Raw genomic sequence first — 22,354 nt, 5'->3', positions numbered from 1 at the left:
TATGAATCAAAAATATTTCCAGGCATAACATCTTAAATTTTTGATGTTTTCTCCAAAAGACTTGATTTGAAACAAATAATTTATCCAGTAAAAAATAGCTGACAAAAACAGATTACACTGCTGGAATGATGTGAAACTGTGCGTTAAAAATAACATATACAAAATGTTTTAGTAAAAAAGTAAGTTTTTTATTGTTCACTCCTAAAAATACGGCCTCTCACTGTGCATTACAATGGCACAATGAGCAACTGTAGGTGTTTTCTGTAGTTTCAAGTTAAGTGTGAAAATTAAGGACTTTGTCTGATTTCCTTTCCATGCAATTAATTTCTATCTGAGCAGTTTCTTTTCCTTCTTATTTGAAGATACAAAGTTCAAATCATTGAAATACCACATCAGCCATTAGCTGTCTTTTCCTTTATTTGGTAAGGCACCTAGGTTGCGTCATAGATATAGTATTATGTGAAGATTTTCAGTATGCATAACAATTTTTCATGAACTTCTTCAGTGCAGTATAAAATTACTGACATAACACATCTGCAGTTGTTCACACACGCTTACAGAATTTTTGATGGTAATTCCAGAAATGAGTCATTGTGTGTAGAATACACATTACATCACACTTAATCAGTTCCGCAGGGTAAGTGAGGCAAGTGCGTGTGACACTCCACTGGCAGAACTGTTGAGAAACAAACAATATTAATTAGTCAAAAATACAGCATGGCAAGGGGGGGGGGGGAGGGAGAGAGAGAGAGAGAGAAATGGGAGGTGGAGGGGATAGCTATAATATTCACATAAAAACCAAGATTATAGTCAATGCTCTGCCTACCAGTACCAGTTTCTTTTCTCCCCCTTCAATCGCCTTGCCAAATAGCGTATGTGACCAGAAGGATAACAGCATATTGTAGTATATATGTGGTGTCTGTCCTTTCAGCATGTCCAAAAGAAGGAACACAATTTTGATCTTGCAGCCACTGTGAATCATGACGCAAAGGAATGTAGTATATATGTGGTGTCTGTCATTTCAGACATGTCCAAAAGAAGGGACACCACTTTGATCAAGACACAAAGGAATTAATGACATTAAGGAATTAATGACATTTAGTTGCTTGTGGGAATTTATTTACTTAAATGGAGAAGTTGAAAATCTGTGCCGGACCAGGATTTGATCTTGGGTTTCCTTCTCATTAGGCTGATGCTCCGAGTACTAAGTCATCCGGATACAGTGGTCATCGCAACTGCAGACTCATTACCCTCATTATTAGTAGCATGTCACCAATTCCCATAAGAGTTCAAGCGGGGTGTGTATCTGCACTGAAGGAATCATTGGCCAGCCTCACCTTAATTATAATTTGTGTCATACAACAATATTTAACTTGACCTGGTTTCAACACTAACTATGGGTGTCTTCATCAGAAAATCCAAAACAATTACCTAAGAAGATTACAAAACCATTAACATAGAGGAAAACCAAGAATAGATGGTTATTATACTGAACATATTTATGAGGTGACTGCACTCAGATGTAGTGATAGATGAACAGATTTGTAAGCAAAATGCTCTCGCCATATAAAATAACTTCTTAAAATCATATTTCAAAACCATATAAAAATTACAGGTATTCAAACTAACACAACAATGGGACTTGCCAGTAAAAATTATAGGTACATAATGTAGCACACTGTACACCACTTATGACTGTAAGATGAGACAGGCACTGGAGGTGGCATCAGACTAAGATTTCATATCCACAACGTGGATGTGAAACAAATTGCACCATCTATTAACAGTCGAAGAAATCAGCTGCTTCTAATAACAAAAATATTTTAAATAGCATATAAGTGTTCATCTTGCAAGTCAACAGCCAGTATTATACTAAATAAAAATTTATACAGGAGACTTGAGAAAATCTGAAATGAAATATATTAAATTATTCGTAGGGGCCGCATAGCATGTGGAACCTCAAAGAAAGTTTAGTGTCCTAACAGGTCGCATGTCCTGAAAATGAGCTAAAAGAAAATTACTAATTATTTTTTAGTGCGGTGCCCAACAATGGTCAATGTTCCATTAAGGATATATAAAATACTCGGGATACTAAAGGCTTAGCTTTACAAATCAGTACACAAATTTTTATGAACAACTATATTTTTGTTTTGTTTACAACTTACGTGCCATTATTAGGCCTTCTGTGAATAATCGAAATGTTATCTTCGTATGTGGAGTATGAAAGAACGCATAGATCAGATGTTTTGAATGCTTGAGAGACTGCATGAACATTCTGGCCAGAGCAACAGTCAAACACCCTCTGTACTGAGGTAAGTCAGAACAGCACAGGTATGCAGTCTTGTGTTATCTTGTTGAAAGATGCAGCATTTTTACCTGTTGTCATGCCAAGAGAAGCCCCAATGACAGTTGTAGTGCTGACAGTCTGCAGTGCTCCAAAGATCATGAGACTGTCAGTGTAGATACTTTTCTTGCTTCTAAGAAGTCCCATTTCCTGGCATATGAAAAGTGACATGCCTATACAATCCTGCATGACAAGCAAACAATGTGTTTCCTCTCTCTGGCACTAGTTGCACGGGACCACTGGGATCCAACATGGCATTGCCCTGCTGAACCAACTGTTTTCGTATTTGCTTGACTGTCATTAGATCTGAACTAAGTAAATGTATTTAAGAACTGTTTGATCTGTTTCTTATCAGCAATTTTACTGGTTTCCAGTCCTCTCAAGGTGGATGCATTCAGAGATACATTTCTGTATCTGTGTGAACAAGGGCCTATACACAGCATAGCTTTTGTTGAATAGATGAAGGCATCTGCCACATCTGGTAAGATATGAGGTCCAAGTTTTTACCCAAAACTTTATGCTAAATATTCATCGAAACATATACATACAACAATGGCACAAATATAATCTGCACATTTAATTTTGAGCTGGAGAGGGATGTATATAAAGTTCAGAATAGTGTCACTCTTAATCACATTGTTTAATGTTGTAATAAAAGATAAATTTCATGGAAAGACATGTGTTCAAATTACCGTCTTCAGTGAGGTCACTATTAATTTCATGTCCAGTATTTGTTTCATAACTGTCTGTTTTTTCATCACTCTCCTCCAAAAGTAAGTTCTCCTCACAACCATCCAAGGCATTGGACATGTAGCACATCTTGAACCTTTGGCTGGCAGAACCTGGTGATGCTGTGCACCATCAAGAGGGAATTCTACGAGGGCGGTTCAGAAAGTAACCTCCGATTGGTCACAGTGCGGGTTGTGGGGGGAGTAGCGACGCCATCTGTGCGTTCACGCACTCAACAGGTCAGTCGGCATCAAGCCGTGGTCGAGTGAACGTCGTACCTGCACTAGTTTAGTTTTAGTGGCAGTTTGAAATGTGTGCTGCAAAACCCCGCCAAATGTGAAGTGCGTGCTGTCATAAGGTTTTTTACAGCCAAAGGATATTCTGCAGCAGCTATTCATCGTGAGCTTTGTGCCGTGTACGGACCAAGAGTTATGAGTGAAGGAGTTGTCCGTGAATGGGTACGTTTATTTAAAAGTGGACGAGAAAACGTTCATGATGAAGAGAGGAGTGGTAGACCATCATTGGTGACTGACGAACTCGTTCAGACAGTTGATGCAAAAGTTCGTGAAAATCGACGTTTCTCAATGTCAGAGTTGTCTACTGGTTTACCACAGATTTCTAAGACTCTCTTGTACGAGATAGTGACAGCAAGATTGGGTTACCGTAAGTTCTGTGCACGATGGGTGCCCAAAATTCTTACCGACCACCACAAAACTCAAAGAATGGCCTCTGCATTAGACTTTCTGTCACGTTATGAGGACGAAGGAGAACCATTGTTAAACAGAATCGTGACCGGTGACGAAACCTGGATTAAGTACGTGAACCCAGAGACAAAAGAACAATCAAAGATATGGGCACATTCAAATTCGCCTACCAAACCAAGAAAAGCCTCGCAAGATTTTTCTGCCAGAAAACTGATGGCAACGGTGTTTTGGGATGCCAAAGGGGTGTTGTTGGTTGAATTCATGGAACGTGGTACGACCATTAATCAAGACGTGTACTGTGAAACAATAAAAAAGTTACGACGGGCTATACAGAACAAACGCCGTGGTATGCTGACTTCCGGTATCGTTTTTTTGCACGATAACGCCCGTCCTCACTCTGCTCGCAGAACAACGGCCCTTCTTGAGTCCTTCAAGTGGGACGTTATCAACCATCCACCTTACAGCCCAGACCTGGCGCCAAGTGATTATCACCTCTTCATGCATTTGAAGAAATGGCTCGGGTCACAGCGGTTTGATGACGACGAAGAGCTCAAAGATGCGGTCACAGGCTGGCTCCAGGCACAAGCGGGTGATTTTTATGCAGAAGGAATTTCAAAGCTTGTGAAGAGATACGATAAGTGCCTCAATCGCTATGGAGACTATGAAGAAAAATAGTGCAAAGATGTAGTTGTAAGATGTATATATTAAAATATTTTTATTTAACTTGGTGTATTTTTTTAAATCAACCGGAGGTTACTTTCTGAACGGCCCTCGTATATATATAAGGCTGACAGATGTCAATTTAATCTTCCCAGATGAAGTGAGAGCTTGATTCATTTCTAAAAGCCATTCAAAATAGTGTTTTTGAAGACAATCTTTAATTAACTTGTTTACAACATCAAGCACTTGTATTTTTGATGTCATTCCTTCCAGATGTATCAACTAGGTCTGCCTCCCAGCAACTTTTTTTTTACTTGAGATATGATAAGATTTTTAAAAGCATATGACACTACCACACATCTCTTATTGAGTGGCACACCAGATCTGCAATTCCAAATAGTAGCTATACAGTCCATCATTAATTCTGTTTTCGTCCAAGTTTTTTCTTGGGAATGAATCACTAAGCTCCTAGGGATATTTTCATTGGCAAAGAAATTGGATACCTGTTTACTCGCCTTCTACGATTTTTATCTTTCACCCTCTGCAATGTCTGTTAATGTGAAAAATGATGAGTTACATTATGGTTTGTTCAACTGTATGTCACCCTGTAACTGATGCGAAAGGCAATGGCAGAAAACTTTGCTATTCAAACCAACCTTAGGAGTGATGACAGCTTTTCGTATTCCAGTATTACTTTGCTTGGCATGTCCCTAGAGGTGTACATCTTGTCGGCAATACTAATATGGTGTAAAAGGTAACACTGATGCTGTTGCACTTTGATTACATGTGCCTGACACTTTACAAGTTCCCATAGTAGTGGAAATCAATATAATGGTAGGTTTTACACAAAAGTGATATACAATGTCTGAAGCATACATGTATATATTATTTTAGTAGTAAAAACATATGAGACAAAAAAAAGTCACAACAGAATTACATAGTTTCTTTCACAAAACAAGTACTATGTAGACAGTATATCGAGGAAACAAATGAGAACCCCGACTGTCTGAGAGGAGAGGAGCAGTGCAGGGAAATGACCTGCTTCACTCTCGAAAGACTGCCATCTTACGTCTGCGTTCTGTGCTTTCACGAAAGCAGAACTGACAAAACCGTTATAGGGATCACTGATTCCTTTCCTTTGATGAGAGTTGCATTCAAATCCCTTTATGCACCAGGAATAGTCTCTTCACTTATTTCAAAATAACAAAAAACAAGCAATCAACAATGCAAAGCAAATTGGAGTACACAATGAATTTGGTAGTGGCTACTGTGCAATTGTTTGCTGCAGTTGGCAGTGGTAGTTTAGGACCCACCTCTGCCGATGTCTTACACAACCCTAGTTCAAAACACTTCACATCTAAAACTACCATGATATAGTGTCCACATAGCAACAAAATAAGGTGTTCACATTTCCTGTGTGGAAATTGGTATAATGGCACTCACTGTTCAGCTGTGTTACTGCAATGTTAGTACTTTGTCCAAACTTCGTTCTTCCTAATTAGCTCAAACTTTCTCTTCAGCATTAATTTTGTTAGGATTTGTAGCTCTTGCAATGAAATTGTCACCCACTTGTCTCATATCACTCTTTTCAGCTTATATGAGGTCACAAATTGCCTTCCATTGTGATAAACACACTCTGCAAGTATTCCCCAAAGGTTTTCCATGGGTTTCAAATCAAGGCTACATGCAGACCAGGGCAAGACACCAATCAATATCTATCTTCAAACCACTTTTTTGTTGTAACAGAAACATGCATATATGCATTATCTTATTGAAACATTACTTTCATCCCCTAGGGCCTCATAAATTCTAATCCATTCTGTCTCTAGCATCTCAGTGTACATATTAAGAGTTCATTCTAGTGTTCACCCAAGCCGTGTGATTTACTTTTACTGCAGAAGGCTGCCCATACCATAACACTTCCACCACCAAACTTGCTGCTCATTCTTACATGCTACTCTATTCTCAGATTATGCCAATCTTATTGAAATCCATCCAGACCATCTAAATTAAACTTTTTCTCATCACTGAACATCACTTTATTCCATTCTCAAGTCCATGACATATGTCTTTCAGCAAATTACAATCTAACCTCTTTATATTTGGGTGTTGAAGCAGGTTTCTGCAGTCGTTTCTTGAATGTGAGATGTTTGTCATTTGACGAAGTTTGTCATACATGAATGCCAGTTACTACCATCTGTAAATCAGCAACAAGTTGAGAAGAGTAATGGTTTGTGGGCCTTGCCTTGTGCAAAAGTAACCATTTTGATGCCTCAGATAATTTTCTACTTTGCCCATAGTTCCTGTTCTGTCCACATTGTGCATCCTGTCTAATGAAATTATAGATCACTGTACTTGAACCATTCAAATTCTTGCTATTTGATGATTAAAGTGTTACATTTTCTTCTACAAATTGATTTTTGCTTTTACATCATATAATAACTGTTTTCCATGTCGCAGTGCCACAATCGTGGTTTATGTACGTAATGCACACTATCACTAATGATGTCTCTTTCCTATCTGTAGGAATGACACGTATGCACACACTAGCACCACACAGAGCCGACTGCCTTTAAACTGAGTTCCACCCTCTACCAACTGAATCGTTATGTCTTGTTATATACTGTACTACTGACATCAAATGTGATACCATTCGCGTTGCATTTGTCAGTATACTGGATCTCGCATATATTCTATGTGCAATTATTTCAACTGGCATTGTTAATTTTCCTGCAATTTTTCATGCCTTTATACTGATTTCCACTACTCTAGGTAAAATCTTCTGGCAATCTCTGTGCTAGGAAGCACTTGAAGAAGCCACTTCTACACATAAACCTGGAGAACCAACAGTTGCTGGCTGCCACAGAATTCTGTCAGTGGTACATTTAAGATCTTGATAATTTTCAAGATCTTTAACTAAACTGCTTGTTATGAAAAAGGTATCCCATCTTTTTTTATCTCTAGACAAAGTAAAGAACCCTAGATTCCAATTCAGTACTTTTTCAATCTTAAGGTCCTCTGAAATATTTCCTTGGTGAAAGAGCTATTTTCAACTTATTCTCTAATGCAATTCAATGCTACAAATTATATTAGTCCAAAACATACTTTTAGCCAGCTTCTCTATTAGTTACCAGAATGAGATTTTCACTCTGCAGCACAGTGTGCACTGATATGAAACTTCCTGACAGATTAAAACTGTGTGCCAGACCGAGACTCGAACTTGGGACCTTTGCCTTTCTCGGGAAAGTGCTCTGCCAACTGAACTACCCAAGGACGACTCACGACCCGTCCTCACAGCTTCAATTCTACCAGTACCTCCTACCTCCCAAACTTCACAGAAGCTCTTCTGCGAACCTTGCAGAACTAGCACTCCTGGAAGAAAGGATATTGTGGAGACATGGCTTAGCCACAGCCTAGGGGATGTTTCCAGAATGAGATTTTCACTCTGCAGCAGAGTGTGCGCTGATATGAAACTTCCTGACAGATTAAAACTGTGTGCCGGACCGAAACTCGAACTCGGGAACTTTGCCTTTCACAGGCAACTGCTCTACCAACTGAGCTACCCAAGCATGACTCACAGTGTAATGGCATAGCACAATGGATAGCATATAAATCTGACGTGTGGGAGGTTGTAGGTTCAAATCCTGTCACATCTAGTGATTTTTTATTTTTTTATTTTTGTAAATCCAATGAAAAAACTTTTGATTATTGATTTTATTCAATTAATTTGTTTAAATTAGTTTTCTTTATTTCTAATACCTTGTCATGTCATTTTCATCATATTATTTTTTTTATTTGCTCCTTTTTTTCTTCCTATCATTCTTTTTTCATTTGGAATCTGCTTGTATTGCCTATAAACTGCAACCAAGTGCCAACCAGGACTGCTATATGGTTGGTAATGCAGCAGCCTGTGTAGCCAGTGTGAGGATACTTTCAGTCAACCAGTGACAGCGAGAAATTACAGTTTGCTTTTACTGCTGAAAGTGATATTTTTCTGTCTTCAGTTTACTTATAGAGGTTAGCCTTAAATGGCATGAAGAAAGCAATCATGATTTTAGTTCTACCACAAATTGCTAATCGAATTTTTCTTGGATATATTACACACCATGAAGTTGTGGTTGGTTAGGACATAAGTTTAAATTCAGAGCTACGAAACACTGTCTGCTGCAGTTCATTCCGGGTTCACTTAAAATCAGCTGTGTCTCATTTGCATCATATCTTGTGGCAACTAATTCCAACACTGCTCCAAGTTACACTAACAGATCTGTGAAGTGACCCACTGTGTTCGTGTGTCACCTACAACCGAGTACTTGCCGGCAGTGGATGTGGCAACACTTGAGTGGCAAGTGACATATCAGCTATCAAGTAATTTTAATCAGATTCATTTTTGTTGATATCCATCTTATTACCTCTTTTCCAGACAATCCATTCTATTCAATTGATCTTCCAAGTCCTTGCCACCCCAGATAGAATTATGATGTCTTTGGCAAACATGAAAAACTTTTATTTCCTCTCCCTTTCCAGATTTCTGCTTGATTTTGAATTACATCAAATACAAACTTTTGTTGATGATTTTATTTTAGCATTACCACTCACTGTGAAAAACTAAATTTTATTATTTGGCTTGAGAAAAACTGCGCCTGTAATATAGTGTAAAAGAACAGAACTGTCAAGCATGGTTGTGGTCACTAGTTCAATGACATATGGACAATCAAAGACCGTTACATTTTTATCTCATATGCACTGATAAAGTTCTAAAAACTAACAACTTTGTTCCTCGAATTCTAACTGTAGAATGAGCACTGCATTTGAAGTTCCCAAAGCTGTGAAAATATACCAGTATTTGTAGGTTTGTGGAGATAAACTAAACCATAATCTTTCATGGATGCATTCTGAAGAAAATGGGTTATTTATATTCTAACTAGTGTTGTAATAGTTCTGTGCATTTGTGGAATGAGGATTACTTTTAACACGACATAGAAGTTCTCTGTGCTAAATCACCATCACATGAAAAAACTGCTTTATCAGCCGCTAGTTTCATAAAAGCAAAACTGACACAATCTGCCCAAATTTATATACTTCTGACAGTCTACCACCATGTTTCTGAAGTGTTTGACAGAGGCTCTTCCAGTTGTTCAGCTTCATACACATTTTAGTTTTCTGCCCATTATTGTCAATAGCTGACAGCACTAACACTTCCTTTTGCTGCTACAAAAATTTTCAGTGTTCAAGTGACTGCTCTGTCATTTGGACACACTGCACCTCTTCTAATTTCTTTTCAGTAATATTGTTTATCTACTTCTCATGGTAGATAACACTACAGTAGTTTAGCACTATGTTGTGTTCATTATCTGTGGTATTATTTTATCAAACTGTCACATTGTATCTACAGCTGTTAGTTTGGAGTCCTTTCATACATTAGGTGAGATTTAATTGATTATGAAAGGCAGCAGAAAGACATAATGGCAATCATAATTGACATGTCGTGGTGATCTGTTGCGGAACTCCTTGTTCAACAATGTACGATGAACAGTGTGTTCCAGAACACTTGTGTGTACGCCAACACTGTGCTCTTCTGAAGAGATGCCACAGATCACCATCTATCCAACTTTACAGAGCAGACAAGCCTATGAATTACACATTGTGTGAAGAATCTTCAACATACGATGATTTAGCGCCTAGTGGTAGTTCCACTGTCCTACGTCTTTCCATACATGCTCATGGCACTAGCCTGTAAATACTGTAGCAGCTTCGCCATTTTCTAAGTACTTGTTCACAGGATCTATCCTTTGTCAAAGTCGCCATGGATTTCCCCATTTTCAGCCCATGATTTGCCAGGATGATTCTCCATCTGTGTCTGCTCCATTTACATACTCTTGTTACTATGCCACATGCCTGCAATGCCACCATGCACTATCCAGTGTCACGGTGAGCAGTAGTCAGTGGTCATAACGTTTTCACTTATCAATGTAACTTAAGCTATTGTCAATGGAAGGGTGATTATATATGTGGTGTCTGTCCTTTCGGACATGTCTGAGTATGAGGATAATGGGCAGGGGTACTACGTCAGTAGTGTGTGAATAAGTTGAGAATTTGGGTCTGACGGGAGGCAAACTGTGGTAGTCCATGCAGCTGCGATGACCACTGTGTCTCGATGATTTAGTGGTCAGAGCCTCTACCTATAGAGCAGGAGACCGATGTTAGGATTCCCGACTGGCACTAATTTACAACTTTCCCCACTGATGTGAATCAGTCCCCACTAGCAGCTAAAAGTCATTAAGTCCTCTGTGTCTTGAGTGGGATCAATTCATAAGTAATTTTGGTAACATTACAAGCGGTATTAGAAAAGCGAAATTCCTGAAAACACACTATCGCATTTAGTTCAGTCTAATCTCGTGGTTTATTTCATCAAGAATTATTGTACGAGTGTAGTATTTCAAGTCCATAGTGCTCTAGACTACTAAATATAACTTCCATATAGAGTTAAACATGTTTTGAATGGTAACATGTGGCAGCTCCTTAATTGGATTGCATGTTCCCTTCTCTGCTTTGTGGAGTGAAAGGCTCTGCCTCCCTTAAAGGCTTGTTTATAGCACAAGATGATGTTGGATTTGGGAACTTGCTATTTATAGACATCTCAATACAAGTGACCAGTCATGACGTGGGGCGATATTGCTGGATTCACACATATATCATGTACATTAAGAGTGTGTACATGTAGTCATTGCTAGATAATGGCTATGAGATTCCTGTGCAACCTTGTTTGCTGTGCTTGTCCCATTGTCTTCCTACACCACCACACTCTTGATACAGAATGTTTAAAACTCAGTTATACAAAAGTAACTTTTAATTGTGAAAAGGGTAAACAACTTATGGATATGTTTGATACAGCACTGAATGCAGTATGTCTTCAAGTTTTATTCTCACCTAACAGCGATAGTTCCCGACGTTCCCACTAGGTGGCATGTGTGAATGAGTTGTCCAACAGTCATATAATGGTGCATCCCATACACAGTGTTGTTTATTGTTTCACAAATCATAATCTGCTGTTACAGTTCAGGGACAATTCACGACTAAATATTGTGAGACACCACCTCAAAGATAAACTGTTATTAATTGGTACAATCGTTTCATCCAAACTGGCTGTGAATCACACAGGATGCCGGGCCAGTGTCAGCCAGCAGTCTCTGACGCAGCAGTTGAACAAGTTCAGTAGTCTTACATACATAGTATGGGTAAATCAATGAGACATGGCAGTTTAAAATTTAACATGCCTAGTGTTACAGCATGGAAGGTATTACGGAAATCAAACCCTGCAAACTGGAGGTTTGCAAGCTTTAATGGAAAGTGACAAAGAAATGAGCCGAGTATTGTGTAGGAATGCAGACTGAAGGTGGTTTTCTTAATAAAGCTGTTTTCAGTGATGAAGCTTGGGTTCCATACCTGCATTAAAGTGAATTTAGATTAGATTAGATTTACTTTCATTCCAATTGATCCGTAGTGAGGTGGTCCTCCAGGATGTGGAACATGTCAGAAAAACAACAATACATGACAAATATTTACAACTAAAACAAATAAGATAATGTACCATTCCACAGGTCCCAGGTGGAATGACTGTCATTTTTTAATGAACACTATATGAAAGAGTCATTTTACAAATACTAATGCACTGAATTTAAAATAAAAGTTTATTTATTTATTTGTAAGGAGTTGGCCACCAATAAATCCTTTAGGCTTCTCTTAAACTGAATATCATTGCTTGTTAAGCTTTTTATGGCTGCTGGCAAGTTATTGAAAATGTGTGTTCCTAAATAATGCACACCTTTTTGTACGAGACTAAGTGACTTTAAATCCTTGTGAAGATTATTCTTATTTCTAGCTGAGCTGTTGGTTTGAAAAAGTGATATATTTTTAATGACAAATTTCATTAAGGAATAAATATATTGGGAAGCAGTAGTTAGTATCCCTAGTTCCCTGAACAGGTTTCTGCAGGATGTTCTTGAGTTCACACCACGTGTAACTCTTACTGCATGTTTTTGTGCCCGGAAAACTTTAGCTTGGCTTGATGAATTACCCCAAAAAATAATCCCATATGACATTATGGGATGAAAGTAAGCATAGTATGCCAGCTTTTTCATTTTATATCCCCTATGTCTGACAAAATTCGCATTGCAAACATAGATTTGTTAAGACGCTTCAGTAGTTATGTGGTGTGCTCCTCCCAGTTGAATTTATTATCAAGCTGTAACCCCAAGAATTTAACACTGTCCACTTCTTCTATCTTCTTGCCATCATATGTTAAACATATACTCGTGGGACACCCCTTACAAGTTCTGAACTGCATGTAATGTGTTTTTTCAAAGTTTAGTGACAAAGAATTGGCTAGGAACCAGTGATTAATGTCCACAAATATTTTATTAGCTGATCTTTCTAAGACTACACTTGATTTGCTATTTATGGCAATGTTTGTATCATCGGCAAACAAAACGAACTTGGCATCTGGTAATGTTACTGATGAAAGGTCATTGATATACACAAGAAAAAGTAAGGGCCCCAAAATGGAAACTTGTGGGACCCCACATGTAATTAGTTCCCAGTTGGATGATGCCTGATAGCTTGATACATGTCTCTTTCCTAATAACACCCTTTGTTTCCTGCCAGAGATATAAGATTTGAACCATTTTGCAGCATTTCCTGTTACACTATAATATTCTAATTTACTTAAAAGGATATTGTGATTTACACAGTCAAATGCCTTTGGCAGATCACAAAATATACCAGTTGCCTGCAATTTTTTGTCTAATGAATTAAGCACATTTTCACTGTAAGTGTAGATAGCCTTCTCAATATCAGAACCCTTTAGAAATCCAAACTGTGACTTTGACAGTATGTTATTTGAGATAAGATGGTTATAAAGACGACTGTACATTACTTTTTCTAAAAGTTTTTAGAATGCTGGCAACAGTGAAATTGGACAGAAATTTGATGCTGTTTCTTTATCTCCCTTCTTAAACAGTGGCTTAACTTCAGCATATTTCAACCATTCAGGAAATATTCCACTGATAAATGACTGGTTGCACAGATAGCTTAATATGTTACTTAGCTCAGAGTCACATTCTTTAATTAACTTTGTTGATATTTCATCATACCCACTAGATGTTTCTGATTTTATGATGGACATTATTTCTGTTGGGGTAGTGAGGGTCAAATTCATATTATGGAAGTTACTTGAAATGTCTGGTCTGAGGTATTCCATAGCAGCATCTACTGAACCTGACAACCCCATCTTTTCAGTAACAGTTATAAAATGTTTGTTAAAAAGTTCTGCAACACTATACACATCTGTCACTAATGTATCATTTATTCTTAATGCTATTTGTTCCTCTTCATGTCTGGTTCTACCGGTCTCCTCCTTCACTATATCCCATATTGTCTTTATTTTGTTATCTGATATGACTATTTTTTCCTAGTAATATATTTGCTTTGAGATCCGTATTACAGTCTTTAATATTTTGCAGTATTTCTTGTAATGTGCTATAGCATCAACATCGGAACTGTTTCGGATTGACAGATACAGTTTTCTTTTTGTTTTACAAGATACCCCTATTCCTTGAATGATCCATGGCTTCTTTGTAGACTTTGCTCTAACCTTGGTAAGTTTTGGGGGAAAACAGTGTTCGAATAAGGTAAGCACTTTATTAGCAAAAGTGTTATATTTTTCATTCATGCCACGAGCACTGTAAACATCAGTCCAGTGTATGTCTCTGAGGAGTGTCCTAAAATAATCAATTTTTGGCTTATTGATTACCCTCTTGAGCTCAGATTTAACAGATTTTATATCCTGTTCAGTATTAACATTTAACGGAAGCAACTGCATGTCATGGTCTGAGAGGCCATTGACTATTGGTTTTGTAATATAATTTTGTTCACTGGACTTTTCTATAAAGATATTACCAATGGCTGTTTGTGAGCAAGTTGCTACCCTAGTAGGGAACTTAACAGTGGGAATTAAGTTGAATGATAAGTGTTACTAACTCAAATAAGTTATTATTGGGAGAGTCTTTAAGGAAATCTACATTGAAATTACTAGCAACCACTATTTCTTTGTTTTTGGTTGTTAAATGGGCCAGTACAGCTTCAAGGTGGTTTACAAACAGATTAAAGTTACCTGCAGGTGCTCGATATATACTTAATATTATAAAGGATTTTTTGTGAAATTCTAATTCTGTTGCACATGCTTCCAGATGCTATTCTAGCCAAAATTTATGACTGTCCATGTTCTTAAATTTATGACAGTTCCTGATGAATGTGGCAACTCCTCCTTTCTCTATTTCTGATCTACAAAAGTGAGATGCTAACCTAAACCCCGTAAGACTTTAAAAGTTCTATACCAGTGGTCACATGATGTTCAGAGAGCAGATAATGTCAACTGGGTTTGAAGACTCTAATTCATCCATGCAGATAGTTAATTCATTAATTTTATTTCTCAGTCCTCGAATATTTTGATGCAATAAAGATAGCTGACATTTCACATCGACTGAGTTAAAATTGGGTAGAGTTAAAATAGCTGCTGTCTGTTGAAAATTCTTAACCAATAGCTGTTTATGCTGATGTAATAAGCTGGAATTGTGTTTTTTGATTTGTTTCTCAAACTGAAGGTTTGTCTCAGATGTAACCTCTCTTAAAATTTGCTTTCTTTCTGTCCTCCCTATCCTAAAAAAGGGTATTTTCTGAACCCTATAACCACTGGTGTTTTACCACTCATGACAGTGCCTCCCCCCTTTAACTTTGCTGCTATTTCCCCAGCCAATTTACCCTTCCCCTTCCTGTTGAGGTGAAGGCCATGCCTAGTATAATCCCACCTACTGAGAGAATCAAAAGAAACCACACCAATGTGTGACCCTGCACCCGACATAAGCAGCTGTTCCAGCTCCAAATTGACTCTCTTGACAGAAGAGTTCAAATGAGGTCGGTCATGGTGCCCAAGAACAGATACAAACTCAACACTAGTATGCTTCGATGCTGATGCAATCTTTGCCAGGTCACACTCTATACTGTACCCAGGATCTCTTGTCAATACTGTTACCTGCCCCACTCACTATAACCACAGTGTCTTCCTTAGTGAAATCTTTGCAAAGTGATCCTAAATCCTCTGTCACCTGCTCCAGACCAGCACTAGGCTTAAAAAAAATTGGTGACCTGGTATTCTGATCCTAGTTCATTCTGCAAAAGTTGACCAACACCTCTTCTATGGGAACTACCTAACAACAACACTTTCTTTCTCTTTACTGACTTCCCTACATTCTTAATTTTCAATTTGCTGCTGAAAGTTTGTTGTGCCCTGTCTACACCTGCAACTGCCTGAGGCTCACCAGCTTCTAACTGAGGCAACAGGTCAAATCTATTTTCCACATTCACCATGAAGCTGTCAGACAAAGTTCTGGGCCTGTTCCTCCTGTTGCCTATTGCTACTTCCCACCTCTCTTTACAGAAAACACGAAAATATGGTTGCAAAAATTTGGCCTATACGCAACTGTGTGTAAACAAAAACAACTGTGCAAATTTTCTGAAACAACAACTTAAACTTTACGCTACTTTCCAGAAATGCTAGTTAAATAATGAAGAGGTACACTAAATTAAATTGCTGGAGAGAGCAAGGTACAACTAAACGAAATTCTATAGTTTTGCTGCAGCAAAACGTAAACAGAAAATACCACTGTGTAATCTTTTCGCATTTTCTGCTATATTACATAAAGAAAAATGAAACCTTTAATGGTACACTTAAAAGGCACACTAATACACCTATTTACCATGTAATCAGTACTAATCTATATGTTTTATAATCTAAACTGACTTATCTTTACGAGAACACCAAAACTCGTGCTAGTCGCCTGGCTGCAGCATAATGTTCGGATATGGGATGAGTAGAAACCACATCATGTAACTGAATGTGTATGGGACTCACCAAAGATAAATGTTTTTTGCACTGCAGTCTGTAGCAACAACATTTGTCGTGTTAAAAAAAGGTAGCCACATTGAACATATGTTAATAAAATCTGTAAGTTGTTTACCTTTTTGACAATTAATGGTTAGTTTCGTATATAAAATGTATAAATGCACTATGTGTTGTGTGTGAGGAAAGCTGAGTATTTTAAGGGGCAACCACTGCCTGGAAATGAGCATAAAAAATTTAAGAATGATTTCGGGTCCCATAATTTTGCTGGTTTCCTGGGCTGGCGATGCAGGACAATACTTGGCAGCTATGGCCTAATTTGTATAGAATGTGTGACATTGTTTGTGGTGTGGTACTCTTGCTGGATCGTGTGCAGTTCATGATGTGTGGTGTATCCTGGTACAAAATAATGCTTTTTATGATCTTGTGAATTATTCACATCATTTTCTGAATAAAATGAACATGAACACGTAGTGTTGTGCTGTTTCTAAGTTCAGTAACCCTGGAAGTAGATGGCTCTGAGCACTATGCGACTTTACTTCTGAGGTCATCAGTCGCCTAGAACTTAGAACTAATTAAACATAACTAACCTAAGGACATCACACACATCCATGCCCGAGGCAGGATTCGAACCTGCGACCGTAGCGGTCGCTCGGCTCCAGACTGTAGCGCCTAGAACCACACGGCCACTCCGGCCGGCTGGAAATAGAACTGAAGGTATTATTTACCACTAAATTCCAAAATACGTAGAACTACACATGGAATTGTTATCTAATAGTATATGAGATGACAACAGCAGTATCAAAAATACGATGATATATTCCAAATATTTTCGTCCACTGGATTGCAAATGAGACTAAAAGAAAGTCGTGATGTCAGATGCAATTACATACCAGAAAATATACAGGTAGCATGGAAGCAGTTCTTGCACTAGAGGTTCTGACAATGCAGAAGTGATAAAAGAGAATGTAACAATAACAGAGCAGCAAGGAAAATGACTCAACATATTGGACATTTTGTGTCTCAAGTAAAACCAAAATAAACAAGTCAGTTAATACAGAAATTCTTCCTGACCTGGTTGTTATAAGCAAAGAGCAAGAAATTAAGGAAATGAAAAAAGAATTGCCTACTTCGAAGAGTATAAACTCTGTACTGGAGAATTGCAGCCATGAAAGAAAAATAAAGTAACTTTTTCTGTTGCCAGTTAAGAATTTCTTTTTATCTATCTTTCACACAATACATGTTGGGAAACAATTCCGGTTTTCAAATGATTTTTGTGCTGTGCGCAGAAAATTGTGTGTAATGTTTCTGCATAAGTGAACTACAAGAAAATGCAACAGAACAGTGCTGCACCTCACACACCCAATACAGCATGAATAAATGTTGTAATACATGTAACATGCACTCAAAAATAAGAATCATTTCCTGAAATGTGTTGTACATATGATAAATAAAATGACACACACATTAATTTTATAAATGAATCCGTTAGACTACGCCATCTCAGCACTTCATCCAAGGATACATTTGGTGTTTGTTGAAGAAAAATATTTACAATGGAATTAGAGATAACTGAAAACACCATTATTTTGGCTCTGTCTTCAAACCTGTATAATTATCTGAGGGGTAGCTTGGCATTAAATGCTCAAAAAAGAAAAACCCATCTTAAGTATCAACCAAGCAGTTTAAAATATGTACTAGGTTTTATTAAAAGCAAGCTGTTAGTGGTTACATAATTTGAGGCAATGGCTGTCCTAAGCTTTGATGAAATGAATATCGATGGTCACGTGATGTAAGATTCATCTAATGATGTAATAGTTGAGGACAAGAATGTTCAAGTAACCATGATACAACATTTATTTTTAAAGTAGAAGCAGAACAATAATATAAGTTCAATGTCACAATGATTGAGCAATTTGTTGCAGACAATCATAACAGAACTTGATGATATTAGGGTTCATGATTTAGTTGTTACATGTTGGCAAAAAAATTAGAAAGTGTGGAAACAACTTGTTGTATCGTCAACTAAGACAAATTTTCCTTTTATTTCTGACACTGTCCAAAAAATACAAGTGAACTGTGCATTACAGTAACTGGGTGGTCATTTTATGGTACTTTGGATGTTGTTGGTTCAGAGAGTTCCAGTGAAGAAGTTACTCATAATGCCTTAAAACACCTAGTAGAAAACATTACATTCAAAGAGCTAAAACGGTTCAGTAAGAAGTGCAACAAGAAAACACCTTATCAATTACTCGATAAATAGTAAAATTCTCAAGGCTGTCAATTGAACTAAGTACCTGGGTGTTAAAATTACGAACAACTTCAGTTGTAAAGACCACATAGATAATATTGTGGGGAAGGTGAGCCAAAGGTTGCGTTTCATTGGCAGGACACTTAGAAGATGCAACAAGTCCACTAAAGAGACAGCTTACACTCCACTCGTTTGTCCTCTGTTAGAATATTGCTGCGCGGTGTGGGATCCTTACCAGGTGGGATTGACGGAGGACATCGAAAGGGTGCAAAAAAGGGCAGCTCGTTTTGTATTATCACGTAATAGGGGAGAGAGTGTAGCAGATATGATACGCGAGTTGGGATGGAAGTCATTAAAGCAAAGACGTTTTTCGTCACGGCGAGATCTATTTACGAAATTTCAATCACCAACTTTATCTTCCAAATGCGAAAATATTTTGTTGAGCCCAACCTACATAGGTAGGAATGATCATCAAAATAAAATAAGAGAAATCAGAGCTCGAACAGAAAGGTTTAGGTGTTCATTTTTCCAGCGCGCTGTTCGGGAGTGGAATGGTAGAGGGATAGTATTATTGTGGTTCGATGAACCCTCTGCCAAGCACTTAAATGTGAATTGCAGAGTAGTCATGTAGATGTAGATGTACTGTTGTGCAAACTGTACTCATGAATAACCCTCCACTACTACTGCCAGGACTTTCTGCAGATGATAAGGCTGTAGCTCTTGTTAACACACAACTCTCCATGCATTAGCACGAGATACATCCTTGCTGCTATTTGGTGAGTGCTTGTGTATGGTTCCTCACTGAATAGTTGCATAACACTCTCACCAGTGACCACTGTTTGAACTGAATGTGGACACCTAACACCAGTCAGAAATGCAGAATAACTGATACAGTATTCAGAAGGCTTATCACAATTACGGGAAATGTCCCAATACCACTACTGCCCCTGCAGGAAAATTTAACAATTTCATAAAATGCACTTTGCTGTTTGCCATACTACAATTTTGGGAAAATACCACACAAAAAATTTGGTAATTATTTATAAAAAAATTTTTGGTCTCTCAGAGTCATCTCTCAATTGCTGAAAATGCTGAATGATGTGAAGTCTTTCAGTTAGGCAACCTTTCTGCATACAACTGTAAAACACCGCATACAACTGTAAAACACCTCTCTCATTTCCCTCAATTTTGCTGTATACAGGTACCATATCTGGGTCTGGTGCATGTCATAATGCTGTCAACAACACTGATTACTGCACTGGTACAAAACTACCCAATTACTATTAGAACAATGGACTATGGGAAGAGACAGCACATGCACAGCAATGCTATTCTGCATGGTCTGTGAATCTACCACACACTGATGGTTAGTAGGTTGCATAACTAATTATACTACCAAATACAATCCAAAAACATATTTGGCTCTGGGATTATCAAACTTCAATGTTCCATAGCACCCAAACTATAAGTTTCCAGACAGGGTTCACTCTTGAAAAATAGCCTGTTTGCCTTTCCGAACAATAAACTAAGTATTGTGGATGTTTTTGCATACAGACTTTAGAAGGGGTGGCTCACATTACTTCATTACTTTCAGTCAAAACAGCACAGGTCCCCCATTTACAAAGTAGTTCAATTGTTTTTTTTATTTACTTTTATGACAAACTTCATGTACATTATACAACCAAAACACTAATTTATATTCCTCCAGTTTTTAAATTATGGGATTCAGAAACCTAACAACAGAGTGAAAATTTTGCAGAACATTAGGAAGTGCTTCCTATTTAATGTTTGAGTGATCAGTGTTGATGTGTGTACAAAATAGTACATAACTTCTTAATTTTGTTTGTTTTATTTGCATAAATAATGCACATTTCTTCAGTTATGCTTCATATGTCATACCAAGCCTCTGTGACAGCGAAAGTTATATGTGCTTAAGCACTTTGTGCAAATAGAATTGAAACTGTCTTGTGCATGGACATGTTTAGTAATAGGACACATCAATACAATATACACAATAGTTTTCAAAATGAGATGAAATTAGAAAAAAAAGCCCCAAAGTAACATGATTTATAAAACACCAAATGCTTGATTTTAACATTTATTAAAGTTTTCAAATTACATGTAGCATTACAAAATAAGGACAAGACATTTTTCTTGATATTAATAAACCACATAGGTTACTGAATTGGACATTTATTATCTGCATGTCTAATTTACATATGTATGAGAAGTATTTTGCTATTTTTTTCAATATCCACTTTACTATGCTAAATTACACAGCCACCTTTGTTATACTTGTACACTATCAACAATTATCATCTGTTATTAACCTAGATTTTTACATCACAAAATAAGGTGGGTACAGAGTGTGTGTGTGGGTGCAGCAATTGGCGTTAAGAAATAAACGAACAGTGTAACTTTAGGTTTGTACATTATGAAATAACTTGTTTTGAAGAATGTTTAAGCAAAGTAGGGGTAATCTGAATGAAGTCTTACTGTTTTAAACAGACTGGCCTTGCATTCTGGAATACTGAGGCTCTAATCCTCATCTGGCCACCTGGATTTAGGTTTCCCTTGGTTTCCTTAAATTACTTCATCTGCATATACATCTATATTCTGTAAACCACTGAAGTACCTGGCAAAGATACTTCCCATTGTGCCACTTTTGTTGGGATGGTTCCTATAGCCAACTAGCTGTCCTCATCATACTAGACATGTATATTATATGGTTCAAATGGCTCTACGCACCATGAGACTTAACATCTGAGGTCATCAGTCCCCTAGACTTAGAACTACTTAAACCTAACTAACCTAAGGACATCACACACATCCATGCCTGAGGCAGGATTCGAAACTGCGACCGTAGCAGCAGGGCGGTTCTGGACTGAAGCGCCTAGAACCGCTCGCCCACAACGACCGGCCGTGTATGTTAGTGAGTATGTATATTATTTAAGACTGTTGTTCTTAAACTATAGTACAACCATATTTATAATATCCATGGATGAATAGAAAACAATAATGGTAACAACCACCACCACCACCACCACCACCACCACCACTACTACTACTACTACTATTACTACTGCAACCTTTAATTTTTGAGTATTAACAACAACTACTACACTTTTATTGTTTTTTGATGGCAATGTAACTACATTGTTTTATACATACTGTTGGTTTCAGCTTTCTTCTGTAGCAAGCTTATCACATGATGGATGATCACCATTACTTTATCATTACTGAAATAGCTGCAGGTGAAAATTTTGCCTTATGCAAAGATGGATGCAGCTGCAGGCACAGCATATTCCACCACTAAGTGGAAAAACCTTAAGTTTTCATAATTTTCATCTATGGTTGCAGCCAAGGGGTATATTAGGTGGAAGTACAACTATCTGATCAAAAATATCCAGACATCTCTACATAATGTAAAATTAACCACTACACATCACGAGAGGCAGAACTGCCAGTATAAAAGGCGGCAGGAGGTGGTGTGTTGTCAGTAGAGGCGCAGGAACAGCAAATGTGTGCATGAGGATAGCTCAGTGTTTTTGAAAGTGAACTAATCAGTGGATGTCATGTGAATAACATCAGGGATGTTTCAACCTTTCTGAAGCTGCACAAGTCGACCATTGGTGATGAACAACCACAGCTAAACAGACCAGGCAGACCTTCTGTACTCATGGGCAGGAACATTCAAGCACTGTGGAGGGTGC

The 22,354-nt window shown here is 37.7% G+C and overlaps 1 protein-coding gene across 2 annotated transcripts in view; it reads right to left on the bottom strand.

The window, feature by feature from the left end:
• Positions 1–166: 166 nt before the first annotated feature.
• Positions 167–22,354, bottom strand: part of LOC126475382 (cyclic GMP-AMP synthase-like receptor) — a 259,124-nt gene continuing 236,936 nt past the window's right edge. For both annotated transcript variants that reach the window (XM_050103207.1, XM_050103208.1), the window contains one exon: positions 167–676. In XM_050103207.1, the coding sequence (XP_049959164.1) occupies positions 625–676 (52 nt within the window). In that variant the 3' untranslated portion in view covers positions 167–624. The remainder of the gene's footprint in view (positions 677–22,354) is intronic.

This window comes from Schistocerca serialis, chromosome 4, assembly GCF_023864345.2.
Source record: "Schistocerca serialis cubense isolate TAMUIC-IGC-003099 chromosome 4, iqSchSeri2.2, whole genome shotgun sequence".
In the NCBI taxonomy this organism is placed as follows: domain Eukaryota; kingdom Metazoa; phylum Arthropoda; class Insecta; order Orthoptera; family Acrididae; genus Schistocerca; species Schistocerca serialis.
Note: the sequence above shows the minus strand (reverse complement) of the source record. Positions and strands in the feature narration are given on the sequence as shown.